At 33.8% G+C, this 26,547-nt stretch overlaps 1 protein-coding gene and 2 long non-coding RNA genes across 4 annotated transcripts; 2 read left to right on the top strand and 1 right to left on the bottom strand.

The window, feature by feature from the left end:
* The first annotated feature begins 1,490 nt into the window (after positions 1 to 1,490).
* On the top strand, positions 1,491 to 2,056 carry LOC135144486 (uncharacterized). The gene is made up of 3 exons (XR_010283166.1): positions 1,491 to 1,537; positions 1,808 to 1,891; positions 1,937 to 2,056. It is a non-coding gene; the product is annotated as an uncharacterized LOC135144486 (long non-coding RNA).
* Positions 2,057 to 10,805: 8,749 nt separating this feature from the next.
* Positions 10,806 to 12,980, top strand: LOC135144492 (signal transducing adapter molecule 2-like). Of its 2 annotated transcripts, XM_064076523.1 has the most exons (11): positions 10,806 to 10,945; positions 11,006 to 11,081; positions 11,136 to 11,234; positions 11,325 to 11,513; positions 11,592 to 11,633; positions 11,717 to 11,830; positions 11,882 to 12,005; positions 12,159 to 12,247; positions 12,510 to 12,608; positions 12,670 to 12,846; positions 12,900 to 12,980. In XM_064076523.1, exons 1-11 carry the CDS (start codon positions 10,818 to 10,820, stop codon positions 12,945 to 12,947), a joined length of 1,185 nt encoding a protein of 394 aa, XP_063932593.1. In that variant the 5' UTR covers positions 10,806 to 10,817; the 3' UTR covers positions 12,948 to 12,980. The 2 variants fall into 2 exon arrangements, with proteins under 2 accessions (XP_063932593.1, XP_063932592.1); XM_064076522.1 differs by having other exon boundaries at positions 11,325 to 11,633.
* Positions 12,981 to 14,518: 1,538 nt separating this feature from the next.
* LOC135144487 (uncharacterized) lies at positions 14,519 to 15,069 on the bottom strand. Its single transcript, XR_010283167.1, has 3 exons — positions 14,932 to 15,069; positions 14,741 to 14,860; positions 14,519 to 14,659 (listed from the first exon to the last, which is right to left on the bottom strand). It is a non-coding gene; the product is annotated as an uncharacterized LOC135144487 (long non-coding RNA).
* Between the last annotated feature and the right edge of the window lie 11,478 nt (positions 15,070 to 26,547).

Raw genomic sequence — 26,547 nt, 5'->3', positions numbered from 1 at the left:
ATATTTATTGCTTTATTGACCTTAATAGAAAACACACAGTGCATGATATAGCAGGACGTTATAAGTAATGTAGCTCGCGGTCTCTTAGACTGTAACTTTCATCTTTCCTCTTCAATAAATTCTTTCCAGTATCGTATTTGCATCCAAAATTTAGTTATATGAATCCCCCCCCTTTCTGTAACGCTTTTGTTTAAGTACTTAGTTTTAAAGTAAGCAATATTAATTTCATCTTTTTTCTTTAGTGACTTCTTACTAGTATCATATTTGCGCTGTTCAAGTGCTTACTTCCAAAGTAAACTAATTATTTTTGTGAAAAAGTTTTCATGCATCCAATTTTTTTATAGCTCTGTTTTAAGAACTATCCACGCCTCCCCTAGACAAATTTTCTGCGGACCGAGCTGAGGGCACAAGGTTTGTACGATCTGGCCTCTGTTGCGGAATGACACCTTAACAATTGATTTTTTGCCCCCATAAAGAGGTCGTCCGCTTTTTCGCGTAGAAGGAATTTAACAGTTAAATACGCAAAATCCCTCATACCGAAATTGAGAGTTGCCGACGTAGCTCAAAGACCATACTTAAGGTCGTGGGTTCGATTCCGCCGACGTGACGCTCTCTTCCTGTCTTTGATGGTCGCGTATTTAACCTCGCCCTCATGAATTATAATATATTTACTGATCGCTTCACCGGAAGACTCCGGGTCCCACTCTTAGAATTCCGCTCCTAGAATGTTTTCTGGCTGGTTATTGGGAGCACATTAGGCCATACGGCAAAAAAAGCTTTCTAATAATGACTACTTCGCCTTTTAAAGTTTAGCGAAGATACCAGAAGAAAAACCATCCCCCCTTTTTCGGCGCAGGTTAAGTGTAGTTTAAGTCAGTTAAAGGGAATGGTCATGGTAAGGAAGTAGATATCAGGTTAACCAGTTTATTGTGTTACCAAAATGTGGGTGGGATTGTTGTATGTCAGCATACAGGTAAATAATGAAATTAAAATAGAAAAATAATTGAAAAAATATCATAATAAACTTAATATTGCAATTAGTTTGCAAAGTTAGACTCGCCGTTTTATAGGTTACTTGCAAGTAGCTGAAGTTTTGTAAAATTGTAATTTCGATAGTTTTGGCTTTCTTTCCCTGCCCATAAAACCACGTTTCCCTCCAAAATGTATACCAGTAAATTTTATGTACCCAACATATCTTTAAATTGCTTTTATAGCTAAGAACGCATTACTTTTTTGTACTTTTCCCTACGTATAAGGAAAACCATAATGTTTTCGCAGACAAGCTGTCTTGACAAACTCGCCGAAACCGTTAGAACTCTGGAGAGAGGTATAAGTAGAAACCTCTGCAAATTGCAGTTGGGTTAGATATGCGGAAATACGCTAGTGATTGCATATTCAGAACTGTAGCTTAGTGTGCGCACTAATAAACCATGTCCTCTCGTTTATATTCATAAAGCGATATATATATAAACTTTTGTTTACTTAGAGAGTGCTCTACAGCAGCAACTCTTGTCGCAAAGGCAAACTGAAGTACAAGGTACCTAACCTTTTACGTTTTAAAGGTAGGAGCAACTTATTTAGGAAACCTACAACTTTTATAGTTATATATCAAGAAATTGAGAAAATTAAAAAGACTAGGGAAGCTAATGAACAAGAACTTCATAATATTTTAAAAAGTATTGAAAGTAAAAATACAGAGTTAAAAGTCAAAGAAAGTCAACTTTTAGAGTAATTATAATTAGCAGTAAATATATATTCAAAATCTGTAATAATTAATTACTGTTTACTTTTAATAACTCTTTATTAGGCTTGATTTGGTGGCATTTATTAACAGATATGAAGAATTCCAGTTAAACTACGAAGAAAAAATTAAAGACCGTGCGATTCTTTGGTAAAAAATAATTTCTTGTTAAAAAAAAAACTCATGAGTATATAGCGAAACGCTGAACAACAAAAAAAAAAATCATGAAAAACTGGCTGGCGAGTTTCTCGCTAAGTATTATGAATTTTTTGGTTACAGGAAGGATAACTCTCTTCCCTGCAGTGTAGCAGTAGAGCCAGGTGCTAGTAAGTTTTCTATAATTAACACTTTTTATTAATTTGTTACTTTTCACAAAAATTTAGAACACATTAAAAAAGAATTCTGTGAATTGGTAATCCAAATGTACGTATAAGCAAAAGTTACTAAATTATCGAATAAATTTTATAATTTTATGCAGTATATTTATTATAAACAAGACCAACGATGTTTTTCGTAATGTCACCGAACTTTACCGTGAAAATAGTAAACTTGAGGAAGAAAATCAAGAACTGGATCGGTATCGGCTCCCCCTTTCTAGCAAACGTAATCAACTTTATATCTATTTTTCTAAAGATTATCTGAAGAATTAGAGCAAAAGTGTCTGGCTATAAAAAATAATGAGGAGGAGTATATGAATTGTTTCAAGGCTTCTGGTAAATTTATCATTTTCAATGAGTTTTTTGATTTTTTTATGTAATTACAGCTAATAACTAAAATTTTGTTACTTATAGAGATTTTTTTTTTCTAATTAAATTTTTCTGTTAGAGATAAACAGCGTTTACAAAGAAGAAGAATCGCGTAACACTGAAGATTTTGTTAAGACTCCGGCTGCCTTGTGCGAGTCGGATGGTAAAAAGCAAGGCTCCCAGCTGGAAGTTGAGTCCGTCGTATTACCTTCTCGCGGGGTTCTTGTGTATAATTTTCATTACAATTGGTTTAATCTAGTTAAAATTTAAAATCCAAATTAGAAATTAAAAAATTTAAATACTTCTTTGATTTTATTTAAATTTAGATATAACATATATATATATATAAATTTGAAATTTATTATACACATCATTTATATACAAAGGAGCCAACTGCGGATTCTCTTGTGATTTCTCAAAGCAAACCTGCTCGTATTGAAGATGAAATTAAAGTATACGATAAAAAGGAAATTACTACAAACTCTTCTTCACGTTTATTAACCACTTCCAAGTTTTTTATATCATTTCTTTAACGATTCTGCAGTACATGATTAATTTATTTAAGAATTATTTGTAGTCTCAAGCTAAAGTTTCAAGGTGTTATTATATAGAGTTATTTAAAATTTTAATTAATTTTTTGAAAGCGATCATCCTTAAAAGCAATATAGATAATTTTTTAAACCTTTTCTAGATAATTTGTTATTAAATTTGTTTTTTTGAGAAGAGCTTAATTATATTACTTCACATAAATAAGTGTTATTCTTAAAATAAATAGTTATGTTCTCATTTTGAGACGCACTTTATAAATAACAAACTAATAAATCTTTATTAATATTCACGAAAAGTAAAAAAAGCAATTAAGAAAGCATCCACACTTCTATTAAAAATTCTAACCATCCTACCAGCGATACTTTCTATATAAAATTTAATGAACCTAACATAACTATTTTTCCGCGAATAATATAATTTCGATGCTGCTCTTATAATCCAGGCTAAATTCTTGTACGGAAGGCGGGAATAAGGTAAGGCTTTAGCCGTTTGTTGCTGGGGCCGAAGCTACGGTAGCTGTAGAAGGGCCCTAGCAAAATTTTTAAAATCGTAACAATAGGGAAAAGAAAAGCATCAAAGTTCGACAAGTACTATTATAGGAACGTCTTTTGAAGGTGCACTTTTTTATAGCTACTTTACTTAAAGTTCACGCAGTTTTTTTTTTTATGCCCAACATTCAGCGCCTCCGAAGTCCTCTGTATTTCCTACTCATGCTAGTATCCCAAAGGAGCGTAGGGATATATTTATCCAGAGTTAAATGTTGTAAAGCTGCATAGCACCACTTTCTAGTTAAGTTTCAAGAATCGAGTTCAATTAAGGAGCCCAGTTTTTGTTTTGCGCCTCGCCTTATGTACAAAATTGAAGAAAAAGATAAAAGTTTTTTTTCTAGCTTTTTTGAAGGAATTAATGGCCAAGTTTTACACTTTTACTTGCAGCCACCGCTCCTGTGTCAGAAAAAAAAGTTATTTTAAAGGATAACGTTCTCTTGAACTTGAAAATTTTGAACTTAAATACTTTTAAGAAAAGTTAATAAATCGCTAACGTATTTTTTAATTTACTATAACGGTTTAAGCGTAGAGACTACCAAAATAGTGCTTTCTTTGTGGTTCCTTGACCATATTAGTTTAGTAAAATTGAACTTAGAAAATTTTGTAGGGCCGATATTATTGGTCTAAAACAATTTAATAACTAACAGTATAAATATAAAATTGGAATAAGGGACACATATAACTAATATTTGATAGTGCTCAGCACTATATATATATATTAGGGTTACACAACTTCCACAACTTAGTAAGTTTATTTAATAGTAAACCAGCAATTTAAAAGCCATAAATTTCACATATCCTTAAGTACGTAAATTGTGGTTGCAATTCTAAAAGCTAGTGAGCACTTTCTGCTTCTTCGCAAGATCTCCCCTCTTGCCTTCCCATCCTTCCTTATAGATTTCTTCAGTGCAAGTTTATTCTATCTCTCTGGCGTTTGCCTTAAAGTTACTGAGTAGCATTTAGAGCTACGATAACTTATCTATTAACTTGCTTTACAAATGAGTAGAGTTGTTAATATGTATAACTAACTAGAGGCGCCACCTCATAAAGTACAAATAATATTGCTTGCTTACAAAATGATTCAGGTAAAAAAAAAACTGGAACACCACTTTAGGGCGCTATCTTCCAGCCTCCATTTACCACCCTGATTGTTTGTTGCATATATTAATATAATTCAGCTAGCATGGACAAGAGAAATAGCGTGTATATAGTATATTTATAAATAATATTGACACGATTTTTATTTACTGAACTTATATGCTTTGCTTATTTTGGTGGTTATTGCTTTTTTTTTCTTCTTATGACTTGTCCACAGGCTGGTACGCAATCATTAAAGATGACGGCTCTTTAAGGGGTACTAGATCCTCTTTACCTTATAGTTTAAAGGGGGAATAACAAATAAGCAGTAAGGTGTGCTATGCATATCGACAGTAATATATCAGTAATAAATGAATAAATATATTATAAACTATTAAGATATTTTAGTTGGCAATTAAACCGATTTAAAAAGTGTTTTAACCAAATATAACTTAAAAAAAACAGGTCAGGTTAGTGTAAATGTTGAAAAGTAAATGGTTAATTAGCAGTTAAGTAAATTCGTTTTACCAAGTAAACATATAGTTAAATTTCTAAGCCAATATGCGTCGAACGCATTATATTATTGATGTATCTTTCTACTAAAATACAAGACAAAAATAATTTGAAACAACTTTTTAAATTAATAAATTCTGGCTATGGACATGACGAGGGAGTCATTCTAAAGATTATTTTCACGAATACTAATAACCAAACTATAAACCAAACACATCTGTGGCATAGTCTTAATGCGCCCCAGTCAATTTTTATCTTTCTAGGTTAGACAAAACTTTATATCAAGAACTAGGGTCCATCTTAGGTGCGCCATTCCTGGTTTCAAGCTGTAGAAACCTAAATGTAGAAATACTAATACAATGTTTTCACGCGTGGTTAAACGGATTTAAGTTTGTTTTTAGGTTACCATTTTTTTTTAATACATATAGTTTTTTCTATATACCAGTTTATACATAAACTGCAGGGGACCTCACCATCTACCTGAGTGCGCTTGATACTCTGGTAAGCGTCATACTAACTTATTAAGTAGCATATAAGGTCATATACAAAGAGGAGCCTAGCTGTAGTCTGCCAAAATTACAAATAAATAACAGGGGCCTACAAAAATAACTTTTTTTTTTCAGCTGCATTAAAAATATTCGGTAAACTTTATATTCTCTAGGATGCTGAATCCAAAAATGCCTCTCCCCCCTGTCAGTTATGGTTTTTTTGCAAAGAAACAAGCGTTTACAATAAAAAATAAAACTGCAGTGAAAAAATTCATTAACTTTATTACGTTGGACTAAACATATTGATTCTCGTGATTTATCAAACAATTCCTTCATGACATAAACGTTCTGTGTTCACTCTTTTTGCCTGTGAAACCTTTTCTACTTCTCTTTGCTGCTCCTCCGAAACTCGATTTCGCTTTTCGTTTTCCGTATCTGGCTTGATCACCCAGTAGTAGTCAGCCAGCATATCCGCAGTGCGGACATCCTGTTAAAATATCGTTCACACTGCTCTTCAATTTACTAAGTATCCGGAAAATAGTCGATATGGGAGCGTAAGAAATGAACTTTTAAGCTCATCTTGCAGCCTTGAGTTCCCTATGCAGCCAACAGACGTCGTACATTGGTTTTATAGAGGGGACCTTTGTCCCCCAAAATCTTGTGCACTACGTTTTTGGAGTCTCACGCCTTTTTTTCTTTTTCCCCTTTGATTCTGGAAGAAGGGACCGATTAACAGTTTTCGTGTGGCGAGACCAGTAAAAATTCCCTCTTTCATCTTGATTCAAACAGTTTTGACAACTTGAATGCAAGTATATGAATCATTTTCCGTCTTTTGGCAATGATTTTACAAACGCTACGTGAGCCCTAAATTTTTTTACTTGGAGCCAAGGTATTAATTACATTTTTTCAACCGTATATTAAGCTCGGGGCGTCCAGTCAGTTTTTGTCCGACAGAGGCCTCTGGCACGAGTGTTTGCAATCATAAAAGCAGGGATGTTCTGTTTAAGCTTGCCGCTGGCCTAACAACACGGTTAATTTCGCGCAAAATCAAACTAAAAATATGGGTTTCGCAAAAATATTGATGTGATGGAATTTTTTAACTATTTTTCCCGTATAAAACAGTAAAAAAAAATTATGCAGTCTATGGTTGCAGACCTGTGTTATTAAAGAGAGCTGTTAAGGTCAAATAGCTGGTGTTAAAAGATTGTTTTTATGTTTGGGGATCGTTACGCTACATAAATTGTAATTATGTAATATAAACTGTTAACAATTTTGGAAGGTATAAAGTTATTGGTTTTAATAATTTAGCACGCCCCGGAAACTATATATACAGTACCTTAAAAAAAAATTTTAAAAAAAACTCAAACTTTGTTTACCATAACAAAAAAAAAAGTTGGGTCTGGTCTTGCTACAACAGACTCGAAACTTACTTTCTGGTACTAGTACAGGAAGATAAGTACAATAACAAATTAAAGATAAGAATGAACTATAACTCTTAGCTAAGTTAATAAGATAAGTTTTATACAAAATAATTTAAATAAGCTTAAACAAACTTAAACAATGTTAGTTAGCTTGCTTTATTGATAAATCTTTATTGCTATATTTACGAAAAGTAACACAACCTTAACCTTGATAAAATCTAACAAGTTTGATAAAGCTAATAAAAATCTATGTAAATAAAAACGTTTACTTTGAGAAACCAAGGTGAAGAGCCTGGTTCACAACTTAAAATAAAAGAAGTATAAACTAGTTAGCTTCTTTGCCACTAGTAATTAATCTAGCATTTAACTATACTTAACATATAAACTCTGCTACGAAGTTGACGTAGAGTAATATATTTTGTAGCATTGACAATTGGTTAATAGATCTTTCACCTTTTTAAAAATCGTTGAGGTAGCGAATTAATTTACTTTATAACTAAACTACCTCTAACAGATCTATTTTACTTACATAACCATATGAAAGTCAAACGAGTTCTAACTTTAAGGCTAAAGCAATACTAGCAAGGAATAAAATGACAAACTTTGCTGTTAAGTTAACATGCTTTTATGCATTTACACACTTTAACGCAACTACGGAGACTTTAGTACTCTACTTTTGTGGTCAATCTTGACGTTAGCTTAAACATTCAAGTAAACAAAACTCAAAAATAATTGAATACAACCCAATAAACTAAAACATAGTTACCTTACTTAGTTCTAACGTTATGAAGCTTACGTGTACCTTGGAGAGCTAAAAAATTACAAGAAATAACTAACTTTCAATTATGTTATTTATTCACAATTATAAAGTTATACTCGGAATAAGGATAAACTAAAATCTAACATAGAACCTAAGATCAATTTCTGTAATACTTATGATAAGTATTTTACTTCTAGCTACTGAGTTTCGTGCAAACGATCCAAGCTGGAGTCCTATTTAAGAAGGTACCATAATCACCTTAGCTTTATCCAAGTAATAGTACTATAAAAGCTTTATAAAGATACCTTAAAAGATACGTTAAATACACCTAAAAATATTTATTTTTATTTATAAATTGAGTTTATAACAAGTGCTTATACCTGGACTACTTTACTTTATCTTCTTTATCTCTTATATGTTATTATACTCATAGGTATAAGCGCTATTTTTTTTATAAAAAGTTATTATATGCACATGCTACTTATGTACTTTTATTAATTGAATAAAATTAGCATTATGCAACTTAGCTGTTAAATAAAAATCAACAAATGAAAAACTATCTAGCTAATAGCACTAATAAAAATAAAATGATTAAAAAATTTTGATTTTACAAAAATGTGCTTATACTATATATAATTAAAACGATGAAAACGTCGTATATAGAATACGAGCAGTTAACCTGCTCTATTCGAGTTGCATGTACTTTACTCATGCAACTCCTTGACTTTGCTTTGACTGCAGAAATAAGACCATTGTATTTGTAAAGTTAGAGCCTTTGACAACTGCATAGGTTGGGCTCGCAGATGGGAGCGCTAGGAACGTGTTGCGTCACGGGCCTCGGACTGTTGGGTCGTACCTTTTGATCCTTCGTGAAGTACATTTTTCGTGCAAGCAAAGTTGGTGACTTTTGACTCGATATATGCCCTAGATGCATGTCGTATCGTGACCAAAAAAGATTGGTCCGTCTAATACGCGGTTGCTGCGTTTGTTATTCTCGATGTCTTTCGGTACGTGTTTGCCACGGAATTTAGACTACGATTGCCATCCACAGATGGATTGACGCGTCGGGAATAGACTCATGGAAATGACGAAGTGTTTAATAACCCTCTACTATACTCGGGTCTTGTAAGCTAAAACGAATTAATAGTACTTGAACCTTACTCGATTCTTCATCAAACGACTATCGTGAATATGGTTATCCTGCTTAAATATAATTGGGTTGAGGCTCGCTCGATACTGTGGAGAGACGAAGGCTTTGTACTTACACGTCGAAAGACGGGCTCTTAAAATTGGTAAAAAAGACGCAGGAAATAAGTACACTTGGCAGGTTCTATCTTACCTGTATCAGTGGGAGGAATACTATTATCTCGAGCCTTGTTGAATTCTGTTCAGTTTGGCACTACCATCGTCGGTACGAGTTTAGCCTATTCTAGCTTGACTGATGACTTATGTGACATATAAACCTTAAGGTTACCCGCGATGTATACTAGTGTTGCCTTCCGGAGACAATCCTCTGTGAAAAGCAAAGGAAGTTACGTGTAAACCTCTGTGTGTTTACTTTTAGCATACTTATGGAGCACGTATAAGATTCCTAGGTACTTGGTTCTTGCAAGTCGCTAACTGCGTGCGAAGGCTTTTAAGCTAAAGGCTTAGGAATTGAGCAACATTGAAGCACTTCGCCCTCGTCCAAGGGACTGCGGTCTAGCCCAGGCTTCGGCTATCGACTATTGCTTCTCGCGTGTAATGGTACTAGTTCTATACTAGCGAATTTCATGGTAGTACAGGGTACTGTTGGTGAATCATGACCGGGTTCGGGCTAAGCGTACTGCCTTGTGCGGTTGCGCTTGGCTTCGGCTCGGTTCGGCCTCAGAATAGTAGTGCTAGTTCCTATATAGGCTCGCCCTATGTATGGTATTGGTACTATTGGTAAAGAGTGATTCTAACTACTATATATATTAGATAGAGTGCGGTGAGCCCACTAGCTAAAGCTTTTTGGAAGGTTAACTGGCAATGTTATTAACGGACGGTTTTACTAAATCGTTTGTTAGGGGGCTTATAATAATAATTTTTTTTTGTTTAAGCATTTATGTAACTCAATTCGTTATAAATTCAAAGTGATTTATAATGAGTATATAGGGTCAACATTTAGTAACCAATGACTATATAAGCTAAAAATATATAAAAAAAATTGTTAAAATAAGAATATGGTGAGTTTATAAAAAAGATAACCATTATGTTCTTATTTATGTATTAGTAATTTTTTGTAAATACGTAACCTGGACCACTTTTATATTGATTCTAGGGATATATTTTTTTGTTTAGTTATTAATTGCTCAATTTTCAAATCTAATCTATAAGCATTATTTTATATGGCCAATTGTTTCAAAATACCTCCGTCCTCCGTAGCGCTGAAAAAGCAGGGGTTAATAAATTACATATATTTTTAAGACACGTAAACCACGTTCTATCCCTTCTCCTAACTTCACGGACATAAAAATTTTACACCCTTTTTAAATATACTACTAAACGGCCTTGAAATAATCTCATTTGAATAATATATTCTCTTCATATGTTTAAGGCTTGCACGCGATCTTTGGACATTTACACCAAGTCCGTTAATTATTTCTAGCCCACTTAAACAATTCTTTTTACGAAAGTGCATTATCCAAATTTTATATAAAATTTTAATTACAAGTTTTAAATCTCTTAATACCAGATTGTACAAAACTTTAAATAACTACCAAAAAAATTTCAAAACACCTAATTAAATTTTTAATAAGGAGAACGCTCAATAGGCGAATTTGATTGAGAATTATTATTTGTACTCCACCCAATCGCCGCTTCTGTTTTATCCTTTGCTATGTTGTTTGCGTCCATCATCTTTTAAAGTAAAAGTTTAGTGTGTTAAAAAAAAATTAAATTCACATCTAAGGTGTCAATTCCTGAATAACTAAAATATAAGTTTCTTGCTCTTATGGCTACGGCTAAAGTAAGTGCTCCATCTGAATATGATTCTCTTGTAGAGCAGGCGATAAATCAAGGTACTGAAGACTGGGGAAAAATTATAAATTTGTGTGATAAGTTTTCTGCTGCGAGCATAAAGTATAGTTTATTTCGAGTTAAAAAACAGTGTGATCTATATTATAATCTTCATATTTATAGAAAAGAAGAGGCTGCGAGAGCGATAGTGAAAAACATTAGTTCTCATAATATTAATATAGCTCTCATCTCTGTTACGGTTAACATTTTTAGTAAATACACTATCATTGCCTTCAAGTAATATTCTTTGTAGATTTTAGATGGGTGTTTTAATAACTGTGGGAAGGAGTTCCAGGCAGCCTGCGGAACTCCTTTAGTCTTAGACGAACTTACGCGCTTATTAAGTCTCAAGGTAAATTTTTTTAGTTAATAATAAATAATAGTCAAGCAGCTTTTTATTAATATAATTTATTAATAAATCTTTTAAATTCCCTCTTTTCAGGTCAATACGCCAGTAGTGGTTTGTAACCTCATTAAAAAAACAATACAATCTTGGGTGGTTGATTACGGCCACTACCCGCATGTGACGAGCATCTATAAAACTTACGCCACTTGGAAAGAGGATGGTTACGAATTTCCAGCTTTAACGAAAAATCTTCCTGTCACACATTTACAGTCTGAGCAAGCTTTGGTTCTATTTTCTATTTTGTACTACTTTTTAAGTATTCTGCCGTTAACCTACGGTGCTCTTGTCGATTTTACTGAACAGGAAGAGGCGGACCTGAAGGCAGCAGTGGCAGCTTCTTTGAAGGTGGTTTCTATTTAAAAAAACAGCTTTTACTTGTAACTCGACTTTTAGCTGGCCATTCACTTTTTTTTGTATTTTTTTTAAAGGATACGCAATGTAAAAATGCGAGCCCCGTCCACCCTCTTTCACAATCCCTGTACCCTCTACTGAATGCTGAGACGCAGGGCGCCCTTTCCCCTTCAGATTCTCCCTCGGCAGCCGTCTCACTTTTCTTCTTAATAAAAAAAGCTTCATCTTAGCAGGCCCGCTAGGAACCATCGGAGCGTTACGTGAAGGCGCTGTACACCTTCGAGGTTATGGAGGAGGGCGAACTTGGTTTCGTGGCAGGCGACGTTATCCGGCTCCTGGACGACCAGCATCTCGATTGGTGGAAAGGTATTCATTATGTAAAAAATAGTAAAAAGAAAAATTATACAAATAAACTGAGTTTCTATATATAACTACTCGTAGTTATGTTATTTTTTTACTATTAAAAATAAAATTAAGACAATTTTTAAAATAAGTTTTTGTATTTTTTATATTTTCCAGGCGAGTTTAACGGTTCTGTCGGGCTTTTCCCGGCTAATTACGTCCAGAGGGTCGAAAGATACTCGACTCCTCAGCACACTTGCTTGCCTGTATTCCTTTTTCTGTTTGATATCCTTTTCTTTCCTTATATAACTATAACTATTTCGGTTTTCTAGTTTGTAATTTTTATACTAAAATCTCTGGATTTCTGTAATTAAGCCGTACTTGAGCATCTTTTTTGGTGCCCAATTTCACTCACAGTTAGCTCTGAATAGCAATCTTTTTGTAAAGCGTCCACTTTATCTATACCTTTTTTTCGTTTGGAATAATACAATCATCTTTGCTAAATATTAATTTTTTTTTTACGAGCAGAGTACAGTCAACGTTTTCGTTATAGATGAACTTTTGCAGAAATTGCATCTCGCCCAATCCTCATCACAAAGTTCAGACTTTATCGAAAATATTGAAAAGGTTTTTTAATATGCTTGGATTAATCTTTTGAATTTTTTGTATTTCTAACTTTCTTTAAAAGCTCTACGAGCGGGTGGTTGGCCAAATGAAGCCAATAGTCGATGAGTATTTGGAGAAGGTCAACCGCAAGGAAGAAGAACTTGCCGCCTTGAATGCTTTGTACTGCGAATCTACAGCTTTGCACGACCAGCTCGTTAAGGAGAGCCAAATTGCCTTTTCAGTGCAGCCGCTTTCTCAGGTGCGTCCTTGCATCCTGCGCTCAGCTCAATGTTGAATTTTATTTTTCTGTAGACTTCTTCAAATAATATGTCAACTGACTCTTTAAGTTTTATAAGTTAATTTCAGAACCCTCGATCTTAAAATTATGGCTAGTTTTTCGTACGCCTCACACAATCGTTATTATTTTAAAGCTGGGCTACTTTCCAACCTTAAATAAAAGTAGAAACTTTTATATGTAAAAAAGTATTTGACTGCGCGGGTTGAAGCCAAGTTAAAAGAAGTTTTTCGGGGAAAAAGTTAAAATGTTAGTTTATAGGCCGAAGGAAAATGTTATATTATTATTATAACCGGATAATATATGGTTTTGAAGTAATTATATTTTTAAAAATGTTATAAAGACAAAGGCTGACTTAATAAATTTAAAGTTATTAAGTGGGCTTCTGATCCGCCGAAAAAGTAATCCAGGAAGGGACAGGGTAGAAGTGGCCAAAAATGTGACTCTTGTGTAAAAATTGATAACTAAACAAAAGTTACAAAATTAGGTTAGTGGCTATAAAATTTGATAACAGTGGTTTTTTTAATCCCTCTAAGATTTTGACAAAAATTACCAATAAGTCCCTCCGTTAGATTTCTAAAAAAAGGTATGTTGAGTCAACTTAACTAAACAAGCAGATAATATTATGCTTAAAAATATACATAAAAAATGCTTTAGAGATCTTTTTGACGCAGTGACCAGCAAAGTTTATAAGATTCCACAAAAGTTTTAGCATCCGTAAAAACTGATTACTTATTAGTTGCCAGGGTTTAAAAAGGCAATAAAAACAAAGGACGAAAGCTGGTATGAGTTCCCTCAATAAAGACGAAAACTATCACTTCCGCAAATGTATAAATAAGTCCAAAATTTCCCCCATTTAATAAAATAACTTGGGGACAGTAACTCCTACGCGAATCTCTCAGACCCTTTGTAAAGAAAAATTTATATGAAAGCACTAAAAAATGCCCCAGGACAAAGAGCAGTCATATGAATAGATAAGTGCAATGAGAATCCAAGACTTTAAAATAGCTTGAAGAGAAGATTTCATTTGGTAGATAAAAAATAATAAAGCCGTAGATATTGTACTTTAGAGTGTTCTTGAATTATTTCTTGAGGGATGAAAAAAATATAAATGCGTGTCTAGCCTTAGATAAAAACATTTAAAAAGGTATATATCTTTTCAAAATGTCTTTTCTACCACACTTTTCCTGTCTTTATGAGCTGTAACGCGCTGCAGAAGTTTATGGGGAACGCAAAGTTTTTAAAGGATACTAAGCCTACTATCAAAATATGTTAAATAGTACAGTATAACCGTTAAGAGAATATAGACTTAGGCCGACCTGCAGGAATATTTATTATCTACCCCTAAAATATTCTAATTTTTCCATTAAAAAATTATTTATTTAGCAAATAAAAAATTCCATATACATATATACAGAAAAGCAAATCATTGCTTGCTCTAATTTTCTATGTAGGTAACTGACTACGTTTCACTAAATAAAGTTAAGTTTTTAAAGGTTGATGTATGAGTCAATGCTGTATAGATATTTCTGTTGATATCATGGGGAAAAAAAGTACAGAGTCAGTTCCAAGTTCTTTTAACAAAATTTAGGATTGACAAATTGTTAGTGCTTTTTTCCTCAAGTATAGGCTCAAGTGTTATCCAGCAGTTCGCTCCACACCCCAGCACGGGGGTCCACTCTATCCTTTTTCTTAGTGCTTTTCTTGTTAAGTTCAAAAAGTTGTCGCTTCTTCTGTAAATCCTCAAAACTATGCTGCTGAGTTTCTTGTTCGTTAACTTGTAAAGGAAAAAAAAAAAGTGAATTTTTATAAAAACAAGATAATATAGTAAAAAGAATCAAGTAAATCTAGGCTATACCTGCTTTCAAAAGCAAAGACCTCGTCTCCTCGGTAAGTGGTTCGTGTGAATACAAACAGTCATCTTTACGGGTACAGTGATGGTAGTGATGGAAAAAAATGCAAGGCATGGTTTTTGTGTCTAAAAAATCCATATTTAACAAACCAACCGAATTTTAAATAACAAAACCAAAGAAAGAGTAACAAACTCACCGTGTGAGTAAGGACAAAATTTTCCTTTAAGACAACTGCCTTTTTAAAATGTCTGCAAAGTTCTTTTTTTAAAAGAATCTCTCCTTGGTGGATGTAGGTGCATTCCTCCCCCTTCGAACAACGTCCACTATTGTAATACCGGCAGACCTCAGTCTTCACCTTCCTATGAACTTTTGCTGGGGGCTCTACTACCCTTTCCACCTCAGCAGCTGTTCCAGGCGTGTGGCGAGGAGAATTAGTGCATTCTACGATCGTAGACACTTTATCAGCTATATGCTCAGTTAGGCTTCTACAAATGTCCTCCATAGTGGGATCAACCACAGGAACAAAGTTAACACCCTCTAGTAAAAGAGACTCTGCAGTGTTCGGACTCAAAGTACTAGCTTTCCCAGGATGATTTCCGTGAAGAGATAAAGCTTTCATTTTTTTTTTTTTGAAATAAAACTACATATATATAACGTCGTTATTAGTAAGCTTTCTGTTATTCTTAAGGAAAACCTGTTAAATTTTACGCATTCGTTAGGATTCTCCTCCTTAAATTTCTTCCGAACTATTTTTGTTTTTCTCTTATTTTTGCGTTTAGTTGAGTTAAGTTCTAATCAAAAAAATTTTAATAAAAATAAAAAAGGCCTAAAAAAAGGATGGTGTTCTACCTTGTAACTTAATTCCACCCTCTGCATCTTGAGATTTCTTTAAACTGGCGCTTTTCAACTGCTATATATATATATCAAAAGTTTATATTAAACTTATGTAAGTCCCTTAAATCACGTTGCTAAGAACTAGAAATATCGCAGAACAGGCGATTTACTTACTTCAAGTGGCTCTCTCGCAAAAAGCGTGGGGAGAACGGGAAGGTCAACTTTCAAAACATTTCTTTTTGAAACCTCCCTAGAGGTATCGTCTAAAAGCCTTTTTTGCGAAGCCCGTGTTTCTTTCTTTAATAAACTTATATTTAATGATATATCGCTAAGCTGAGAGTTAAGGTCTCTTGAAAACGATTGAGCTAATTTGGGCTCAGATATACCTTCGTTCAAGATGTGTTCTGAACTTTCATAATCAATATTGGGCTTACTTTTATTTTTAACACCAAGTCCGCTGTTTTCAACAGATAGACAAGCAGTATTTTTAATAACGCTATAATTTAGATTATTAATATTTACATATGAGTCAGCCTTGCTAGATACCTCAGTAGCGCCTTGGGGGAGATTGGTTAGAAACTTTTTAGTTTGTGAAAGTGAAATTGTTTGTGAATCTTTAATTTCTTTTAAATCTTTGCCAGAAAAAGAGTACGAGACTAGTTCATCAATACTTACATCGCAAAAAAAATTTGTTTCTAAATCGGCTAAATAAAATTCCTTAGAAGTAAATTCAGTTGTTGCTTTTAAACATTCAGAGGCAACAAGAGTTATAAAAGAAGACGGTAAATAAGAAGAAGTTGCAAGAAATCTACTGTAAAAAGGTAAAGTAACAGGCAGCGACTCCAGGGGAATGCCATGATCCTTAGAGCGTACAATGTCCCATAAGGAGGCAGTGTCAGCACTTGTACTTCTTGGAATAAAATAAGACGTTTTCGACTTCTTATTAGCTAAAAATCTAATAATTTTATTGCAAGGAAAAAATTGAAAATTTGAAGGTAACGTAGAGAGAAGACAAAAATTAGTTTCCAATGGATTAAAAAGGAAAGGGCCCGAGATCGCACAGAATTCAAGACAATTTAAAATTTCATGTATATCAAAATATCCATCTACCCTACATTTCTCTTGAGTAAAATTATACAAAAGATTCTGGCGTGTGAGGTAAAAAGGAAGAAGGCTAGATTCATCACACATTTTAGACGGAAAGATTAGGTTAGGCCGACACTTTTTATCACTATCCTCAGACAATGATGTACAGCAATTCTTGTGAGTGTCATAATTATATAACCCGCTAAATAAATTTTTGTTATCAAAAAAATCCTTTTCAACTTTACAACTAAATGCAGCTGGTTTAAAAAGTAAAGAAAATATTTTCTTACTAATTATAAATGTTTTATCTTTAATACTATTTTCTTTAACTTGTGCGAAAGATGGTTTTATTAACGATTTACATTTTGAAAAACCACTTTTTAAATTATTATAATTGTTATTTTCAGTGTCAAAAGTCTTAATATTACTACTTCTGTTATAAGCACCAGTATTTTTACTATTATTTAACATATATTAATAGCGCAATAAAGTAATTGAAGCGCATGTGCTTTAAAAACAAATGCTAGGGTAATTCACGTGCAAAGAATTTCTTGGCTGTTTACTTTAACTTTTGCCTGATTTGTCCGAAGCTTTTCTTTTATCCTTTAGGATCAATAATGGGAAACAATATGCTGATAACTCTTTCTTCTGAGTTTAGTTCTGTTAAAAATGAAAATAATTTGTTAAAAATAACGCAATATACAATGAAATAATAATTTGAATTACTTAAAACTGTCTTTACTTCACTTTCCCATTTACTATCAAAGCTGCCCTTTAATAAAAAGGTATACCGGGAGTTGTATTTTTGTAGCAAAGACAGTTTTTAGCTAGGTAAACCGTATTTTTAAAAGGGGCATGGATTTTTGTGACATCTGACGTAAGTTTACTTTTTATGCCGTAGATTCCAATTTGTCTTTGACCCTTCTAGTTAAATTGATTTTTTGAAACTTGCTTTTATCAAGCACACATAAGATTGTGGATGACTTAAACTGTCAATTTATCACTTCTAAATTACAATCCTTTTTTTTTTTAGATTTCATTCACCTTACAGCACCTATTCAAAATCTGAGTAGTCGATGGTAGCTAACAATTGTTTATAAGGTAGTTTTTTAATTAAATTGCAATATTATGTATGGTATATATATGTATTTGGTTAATAAAAAATGTGCGACTTGCACATTTTTTCTACTCCGCTCTTTACTTCTTTTTCGGTGTTGTAGTTGTATGTCCATCTAGAGGACCAACGATATAGTAAAGGTAATAGTTTTAGTGTATAAGGCTAGAACAAAGATAAATTTAGAGGGCGAATTAGTCGAAGTTGATAGACAACTTAGTAGTCTAAAGGACAACTAAATTAACTAGTTTTTCTAGAAATTTTAAACTTTTCATTGCCCTTTAGACGATTGTGTTAGTCCCCTCTAGACTGTTAATTTTTACTCAGTCCCTCTATAGTGAATGAAAAACGAATTAGATTAAAACTTAAGTACTCTTACCAAAGACAAGCATATCATGGTCAGTATTAGGAGCACTTTTACTTTCATTACGTCCGAGAGGGATCGGAACACGAATTACCACTAGCACGTATTTTTGTCACAGTTGTCCTGAGAAAACCATCACCAGGAGAAGCAGTTATATCAAAGTTCCGACGACTTGAAGGGGACGTCCAGCGAAAATGCAAGCCGGCAATCATTGTTTTCGAGCTTCTCCTAAAAAGGAGAAGCGGAAGGGTGGGGAGTGGTGGAAAGTGGGAAGCCTACGCTAAACATTTTTTTAGCATTGGATTACTACAATTTTTTGTCGTTTAAAAGACTTTAAATTTGCTTAACCTGATTTTTTCCTCTACACTTACTTAATTGAAATTGCTTAATTGCGGCTGTGAGTGAATCCTTATAATGAAAGATTTAAAAAAAAGATACTCAATAGAAAAGCACATTTAAAACAAAGTTTTTTTTAAAAAAAAGAATCTTAATTTTAACACTTAAAAAAAATCACCAAAATAAAAATGAAGTAATTTTTAACTTTAAAAAGAACAAAAAATTCGTTTAACACTATGGAATTTTTTAAAGTAAGGTAAACAGTAAAACATAAATTTTAGTACGGCACATGTCGTAGACCTCACAAGCTTAAATGTGATTTGAAAACCAAACTTAATAATTTTTATTTGTTTACCCGTTGAAAATTGATATTATAATTAACCTTTAATGAATTTAATTCCAGGAGAAGTCCGTTATAAAATAACTTAAATTTTTTTTTATATAGAAACTGTTAATTTTTCTTCGACTGTTTTCAATACTTTATAAACAGGTAAGTTTAAATGGTTTTGAACCCAAGCAATATATTGGGAACTTGTCATAACGGCAGGCCCTTAATTTTTATCTGTCACAAGTGAAAAGATACTTCAGTAACACCATCTAATTTAGGAGAATTTAAATTTAAGTTAGGAGCATATATTTTTAGTTCTTCTTTAGTTTAAGGTGTTTAGTAAAAATTAAAAGTAAACTTAAGTCCAATTTGTATAAAGAGGTCATATAAAGTGTGATAAAATTTATTTTTATCAAAGCTCCTATTATTACAAAATTTAGGGCCGAGACCAATAATTTTATCAATGTTAGGTGAAAGTAAGGTGCCTCAAGGAGTAAGGTAATAAAACTTAATTTTTATTATATTAATAAAGAAAGACATCGGTAATTTCTTAGAAAACCCTTTCAGAATTTAATATCCTTTTAGGGTTAATGGAACTCCAGGAATAAATTATGTAAACATTTATCCCCAAGACGTAAAATTTTATCAAGAAAAGATTCAAGATAACTACTTAAAATTTCGGCTAAAGCCAAAGCAAGCAGGATGTCAATCAAAAAGTCAATAGCTACAAAAATAAAAAGCATAAAATATACAACTAGTAAAACATTAAATGAAGCAACAATCATAGCAAGAGAGAAAAAAGAAAACAAAAGAGTAAAGCTGTTAAATATAACATATTTTTTTAAGGTTAGGGTGGGGTTTTTACTTGCTAAGTGATATCAATTATAATATTATTAACTGTACAAAAATAATCAAGTTTCTAATTACCCACTCTATAATTCCAACTTTTTGTTTTCTCCCTGAGTAGGAAAGAATTGTTTATATAGTGTGGAAGTAGAGAGAGAACTTACCATTTTCAAAGGTTTAAGGAAACTTTTTGGGGGGTAGAGGTTTCTTCTTTCCTTTTCGTTGCCTGAGAAAAAGCTGTAGTAGAAGAACTTGCTATTAGAGGTTCTGTATTCTAACAACATAAATATGTGTTCTCCCGTGGTAAGCCACCCCTTTTTTAACGTCAGGCCCGAGAACTTTACTATGCCTTCTCTTATGCTTATTTACTGGTTTAATCCTAAAAGTTTTATTTATCATTATCGATATTTTTAGTAAGAATATCAACTTTCTCCAATTTATTTTTAGATATCTTAATTTCTCCGCCACAACTTTTTTAAAAACTTTTTTATTCTCCTTTCATTTTTGAACAATTTATCATCTATTGAAATTTTTTTGGAGGCTTCTATTTATGGTGACCCCCTTCTTTAAATACATTATAGCACTCAAATAAATACTACCAATTTAGTCTTTTGAAGAGCTTAGTAGCATCTTCAGATTGTTAATAAAAAGAGAACGCACATACAGACCTGGGTTCTAATAACATAGTTTGTAATAAGAGACATACCAAGCTCATCAAGCTTTTTAAAGAAAAACTGTTCAATTTTAATAACTTTAATAATTTTATTTTGGAAAAATTGGATAGCTGCTTAATTAATTTTTTTATGCTGCAACCTCTTAAAGACTATAAAATTGAGCAAGTTCCTTTTACCTCTTCTCTAAGTTTAGCCTTTTAAGTTAAATTTCGCTTAGAAATGATAGTTTAGGGGGGACTATTATTAGCTTTTGGATTCAAGAGTTTTCAGTAAACTTCACTAGGTTTTTTGTGAAGCATATACATTATTATTGTATCAAAAGAAATAGGCCTAAGCACGAGGGGAGTTTTCAGTTCTCTAAAGTCAAGTCACTGGCTAGCTTATATACCTATTTTACCACGCAGGTCTCACTAAGTTATATGCACATATTAACTGCGTCCCCTATTTATATTTGCACACAAAGAATAAAGTAACCAGAGCGCTCTCGTAGTTTTCCTTCCAACACTATCCTTAAATCTACATCTAATAAGAGTTTAGAGGCTGTTACGGTGGTGGCCCTGTAGCTTTGCATAATATTTGTCTAAAAGGCCCTTGGCCGGTGGAATTATATGAGTCTAACCCTTTTTCCTTACTAAACTCAATACAACCATTCATCATTGCAGCCACCTGTCCCCACCACAGTCCCTTTTCGCATTAAAAAGACAGCTAATAATTTTCCCTTTTCCATAATAGTTAAGGAGAGTTAATTAATTATGCTGCCCAATACTCGATAATTAGATCTCATTAATGTGACTTTCATCAATTTTAATTGATTGCTTTAATAAATTTTACCCGTTTCATATAAGCGTACTATATATTTACCAAACTCCGAACCATCAGAACTTCTGTAGGACCTTTCCAGCTTCAATACCAAACTTCTCCCTTTCTTTGTAATTACGTAAACTGTATCACCAATTTTTAAGTCCGGTTCATCCCCAAATTTATTTTAAGCTTTCTTCATTAAGTCCTCTTGAGGTTTTTGCATTCTTAACCACTCATCTTTCAAGGCATTTAACTTTACCGCATTTATTCCCGTTTTTAACACATTATTAGCTGATTCACTGCTTTCATATATAATATATTTCTGTCTTGTAAGCCTACACTCTACTCTGGCCCCTCCCCCCGCTCTTTTTAAACATCATAAAATAAGGGCTTAATCTTAAAATTAGGCGGCCTTTTATAACAGTATATATAGTCAGCTAACAGCTCCGCCAAATCTATTTACTTCTATACAGCTCTTCTCTTATGGTTGGCTCTTTCTACCATCCCAATGCTGGTTTTTCACTCACCTATGCCACCTCAGTGTTACACTCTCCAGGAAAGTTTTTCTCCTCCCTGCCCATACTAATGTTTTTAGATTACCTCAACTTAAAACCTCCTTTAAGTCATTCTTTGCTAGCTCTTATTTGCATTTTTAATGCTCAAACCCCAACATAATTAATGTACCTGTCGAGTATGATCAATAATACACTATAAAAGCCCTTATGCTTTTTGTTCATATAATCCGCGCACTGCTAATTGGTCAACGGCTTATAGGGCATTTTCCTTAAAGAAAAACGTCCTTCTGCACACGGCTTGTGTTACCAAACCGTATACAGGTATCACATTCCTGAACTACCTGCCCAGCCAATACTTTACTTAACTTTGCACAAAAATCCGATGTGGAACAAATTCTTATTTACCTCCCTACTCCTATCCCTCTCAAATTTTCCTCAACGGCTTTGTTCGGGTCTTCGCAAGCCCCAAACAACATACCTTTGTTTTTTTTAAACCAGCGAACTTTCTCTATTTGAACCCATCGGGAGAGAAGGGCAGCCCTATATTCAATTTTTTAGTTATATAGTGGAGCGACCAATTATGATTATTCATTATTTGCTGGAAGATATTCACTCTCTTCCCCGCAGAGTATCACTCTCACACTTGTCTTAAAATGATCAGTTCCACATTCAGTTTCTGGCTTAATTTGGTATAATCCACAAACAAGTCATTGTTAATGGCTCCCTATCTTGATACTATACTTTTTCTGAGCATCATTATATTGCGCACTTATAAACGCTACGCAATGTTCTCGGCCTCCATAGAGCAGTAAAGGCACAACACCTCTCGTACTGATATCGCTAGCGTCCGTCTATAAAATTATTAGGTATACTGGGTTAATAAACTCTACACTTTTTTTGTTTTTAAATAACATGCTTAATCAAGGTCCATACCTTTCCCGACTTTTAGTTCATTCAAATTGTACACTCCTCTTCAGTATACCACTTAACAGCTCTACATGCTCCAAAATTTTAAGGCTTGCACGCATTGTGGACATTTTTACACCACGGTCAGTCAACTTTCTGCTAGTCACTGAACCGAGCTTTTACAGAAACTGCATTTCCCTAAACTTATCTTCACATTATAACATTCATACCTTTCCACAAACATAACTGATTATACACAGATTCGTTTATGCTACTCATCAATTATTATCAAACATAAACAAGATTATAATGCAAGCCCGCTGTGATAAAATCCGTAGACCTTTAGTATTCGAAAGGTGCTTTCATGTAAGCGAAAGAAGGCATGGTCCACTGAACCCCCTTACCATTCGGAATAGTAAACGCTATTTTCCTGAGTCACGATGTGTAGCTCTCTGGTGAAAAATCCCTTTGTATTGTTTAAAATAGTAAAAAATTTATCGCTCCTCGCCTCCCACTTGATGAAACGCTCTTTTGGCACGCCGTATCTTTTTACTACATATTGCTTATTTAAACCTTGCAGCGTCACACATTCTCATATACTTTTTTAGTATTCGAGTTTTTCACAACAACACCACCATGATTTTCCTCGTAATCGTTAGAAAGCTCCAACAAAGCAAGATTAAACAATTTCTCGCACCCTTTTTAACGTAACTTTAAGTGGTTTCCAACAGCGTAAACGCTTTTTTTCTCTCGGTCCCATTATAAGTTAGATATCCTCTTAGCTAAACTGCTACCCTTGAACCCGTTGCAGTCCAGTATACCAGTCGCTGAAAGTCCTGTTCAGTATCCTTTACAGTAATATTGTATTGCTCTCGAACCCCTTCACTCTCATCCTCGATTAGTCCTCTTCAAACCTTATGTCAATAATAAATGATTCCTTCTCTATAAGATTTAAATTCTATCGTGCATACGAGACTGCACAGGTTATTTACCGTTAACTAACTGAAGGCCCAAATCCTGGAAAATTTGTTCGCCAAACATTAATTCTACACCCCTTGGAAGCATGTATCGCTACATAGACTCTTAACCGCTTTGTCACGTTATTTAACTTAGGCGACCAGAAATTGTCCCGACACACTCACACCTTCGACCTCCAAAATTGGACGCCTTACACTTAAACGTTGGTTATGTTTCTTATTCACCCAATATAACCTAACATAGCTTTTGTCAAATCCTGTATCTAACTTGATCTAGTCTTTAAGTTAGTCATAAACTAGACTACTAATTTCTTTACAATTATGGCTCCAAACACTATAAATCCCGTGAAAGTTTTCCTTTTAAGAGCTCGTAAACCTTTTAGGATTGCACGGGTGTTTAGAGAGAGATCCATCACTAAAATAACGTCTTACCTGTTTTTGAGTCCCCACTAACTTTTCACCAATTATTTTAAAAATTCACTAATTTTAGAGGAATTTCTTTGTGGTGTCCTTCTCTAATAACTTAAAATATATCGTTATTAAACATGCTTACTAAATTTGTAATTTTTCTGCGAACAGCTGTAAAATTATGACAGTTATAAAGGTATGAAATGAACTCCAGAATTTTTTAATAACATGATGACCAAGCAAACTAGATGGTATTAAAAAGATGCGTCCTTCTTAGTCTGCCAGTTAAAAGAGATATTAAGGTTGCAATTGCCTTTATGTAGGCTTGTACAAGTACCTGCGCATCACAAACTTGCAACAATCCATTCACAATAGCATTATCTCTTCAGTATAGTACTATGAAATTTAAAAAGAACTTTTCTTTGCTCTTTCTTTATTTCCTGTTGAAAAGGGCACTACAGTTTAGTCGGATGAACTACGCGGTGAGTAATTATTCTCATTATTTGTTTTAACTCATCACGTGCTTTTACTTCTGTCCCACATTTTGTACACTTTGTATTTCTTCCCCTGATGGCATAAATACCCCTCCTCTACGGGACGTTAAATGGGTTTCCGTCATTATTTAGTTATTATTTGGTGTAGTGCAACTTAAACTAAGCGCCCCTGTGCGACCGCTCTATTGTTTTAACAAATAAGCGTTCGTGTATTAGTAACCTTCAGATCGCTAATTGAGTTTATTTTATTTAATGTTTGGTTCTGGTTTGAGTTTTAATCCTGTACTAATCCCTGAAGACCAAAATAACTACAAGGCAGAGAAGCAAGAGAGGAAAAAAATCCCGTTTATCAAGTGTATATATATGTATATATATATGGTCCACTAGTGCAATAATCATACAATTTTTAGATCAAATGAAATGGCATTCATTAATTAAATAACCTTTCACAGTCTTAACCTAAAAAATGCATCATAGCAACTTACTAGCATTTTAATCCTCCAAGATTACCGAGGAATCTTTTAAACATCTATTACATACCCACGCTTCTGCGAATCCGCTGTGGTAAAATTACTCATAATATTCACCAACCAATAGTTATGTCTTAATTTTAACTGTATCCGTAGTCACCGCTCCTTCCGCAGATAGCTTTGAGGTGTATAAATTGATAAATAAAGGGCAAATTTTTAAGTAAAATTAAAAAATGGTGGTTGACTCAAAAATTTATCCCCCGACCTCCAAAAAAAAAAGATTGGTCACTCTACTACTAAAAAAGGGGGTATATTAAACTACTATGAATATACAAAAAGGTGTAGAAATAAAGAAAGACCGAAGTAAGAAAATAACAGACAACATCTTAAACCACACCACTGCTGCTTCTCTTTGTTTATTGTGCACCCCGATCCTTTTTTAAAATTCGTTACTTTGATAATAATAGTTGGTTTTAAAAGTAACTGCATTACAGATTTTTAACATAATTTTTATTTAAAGAAACTTTCAACCAATTTTCTTAGCTGTTGCATTTCAGTACAACAAGCAACGAGAGCTGTTGTAAGTAAACTTATACATCGCACGGAGCAGAAATCGTTGTGTCCTTTGCGATTTCATTTAATAATTTTTTTTTTAGTAATTTATTTTTTTTTATCATTGCTTCACCTTTGGTTTTCATTAGCTTTTTAGCTGTGTTATTCTTTAGTTCAACAAAAATTTTATCTTAGCTATTATATTGAAGGAAAGTTTACCGCTGTGGTTGAAGTATCGCTATCCCTTGATCTATATCCTTCTCCGGTTCCCTCCCTATTAGAAGATGCAGTTAAGCATTATGAGACACCTAAAGCTACCTATGCTACCACTACAGTGAGCCTGAAAGTTGCATATCGCCCTGGTCATCACAGGTAGATAGGCAGGGCTGCAGATAGACTCATCAGAAAAGATACTTTTCACAAGTAGTCATTGAAACACAAACTGGATATCTTTAGAGACCGACGAAGCATTGTCACCTTTCAGACGCTTTGTCCAGAGAATTGAAGACCAATGCCAAAAACCACCTCCGCCTTTTAAAACAGCGTGATTTGTGGCTGGAAGCGATTAAGGTTAAGTGGTGTTCTTTGCCGACCATTACCCTGCATTATGCGGTCTTTCCCGGCTCATGAGACCTCAGCCGTTATCAACGGACTTCACAAACCGAGGGCAGTTGATAAAATGCTAAAAAAGTTACCATCTCTCCTGTTTTGTTAAAACTTTACTCTCGCTTGACTCCTCTCCGACACTATGGAAAACAGCCAATGTTGTGACGCTACTCAAGACTTTACGTTTAGTAGACCCTAGCAGACATTGCCCCATTAATCTACTTTCAGTGGTAGGTAAACCGGTCGTCCTACGACTCCGGCTAAAAGAGTTTGTAGAAATACACAAGGCAGTTCCAGTATTCCAAATGGAATTTAAAAAAAGGTTACTCGGAGACACAACAGCTATTATGCTTTATTAAGTGGGCAACTGGGGGCTTCAATACTAAGAAATCTGCGGGCTCATTGTGCTCGACGTTGTAAAGACCTTTGACCGCTTACGGCACGAGGGTCGCCTATTCAAATTACCCGCATTAGGTGCTCCATGTTTTCAACATACTTGCG

This window comes from Zophobas morio, unplaced genomic scaffold, assembly GCF_036711695.1.
Source record: "Zophobas morio isolate AGI-343-1 ecotype UQ-CSIRO unplaced genomic scaffold, CSIRO_AGI_Zmor_V1 ptg000105l, whole genome shotgun sequence".
Lineage (NCBI taxonomy): Eukaryota > Metazoa > Arthropoda > Insecta > Coleoptera > Tenebrionidae > Zophobas > Zophobas morio.
The sequence above is the reverse complement of the archived record's forward strand: the minus strand, read 5'-3'. Positions and strand labels throughout refer to the sequence as shown.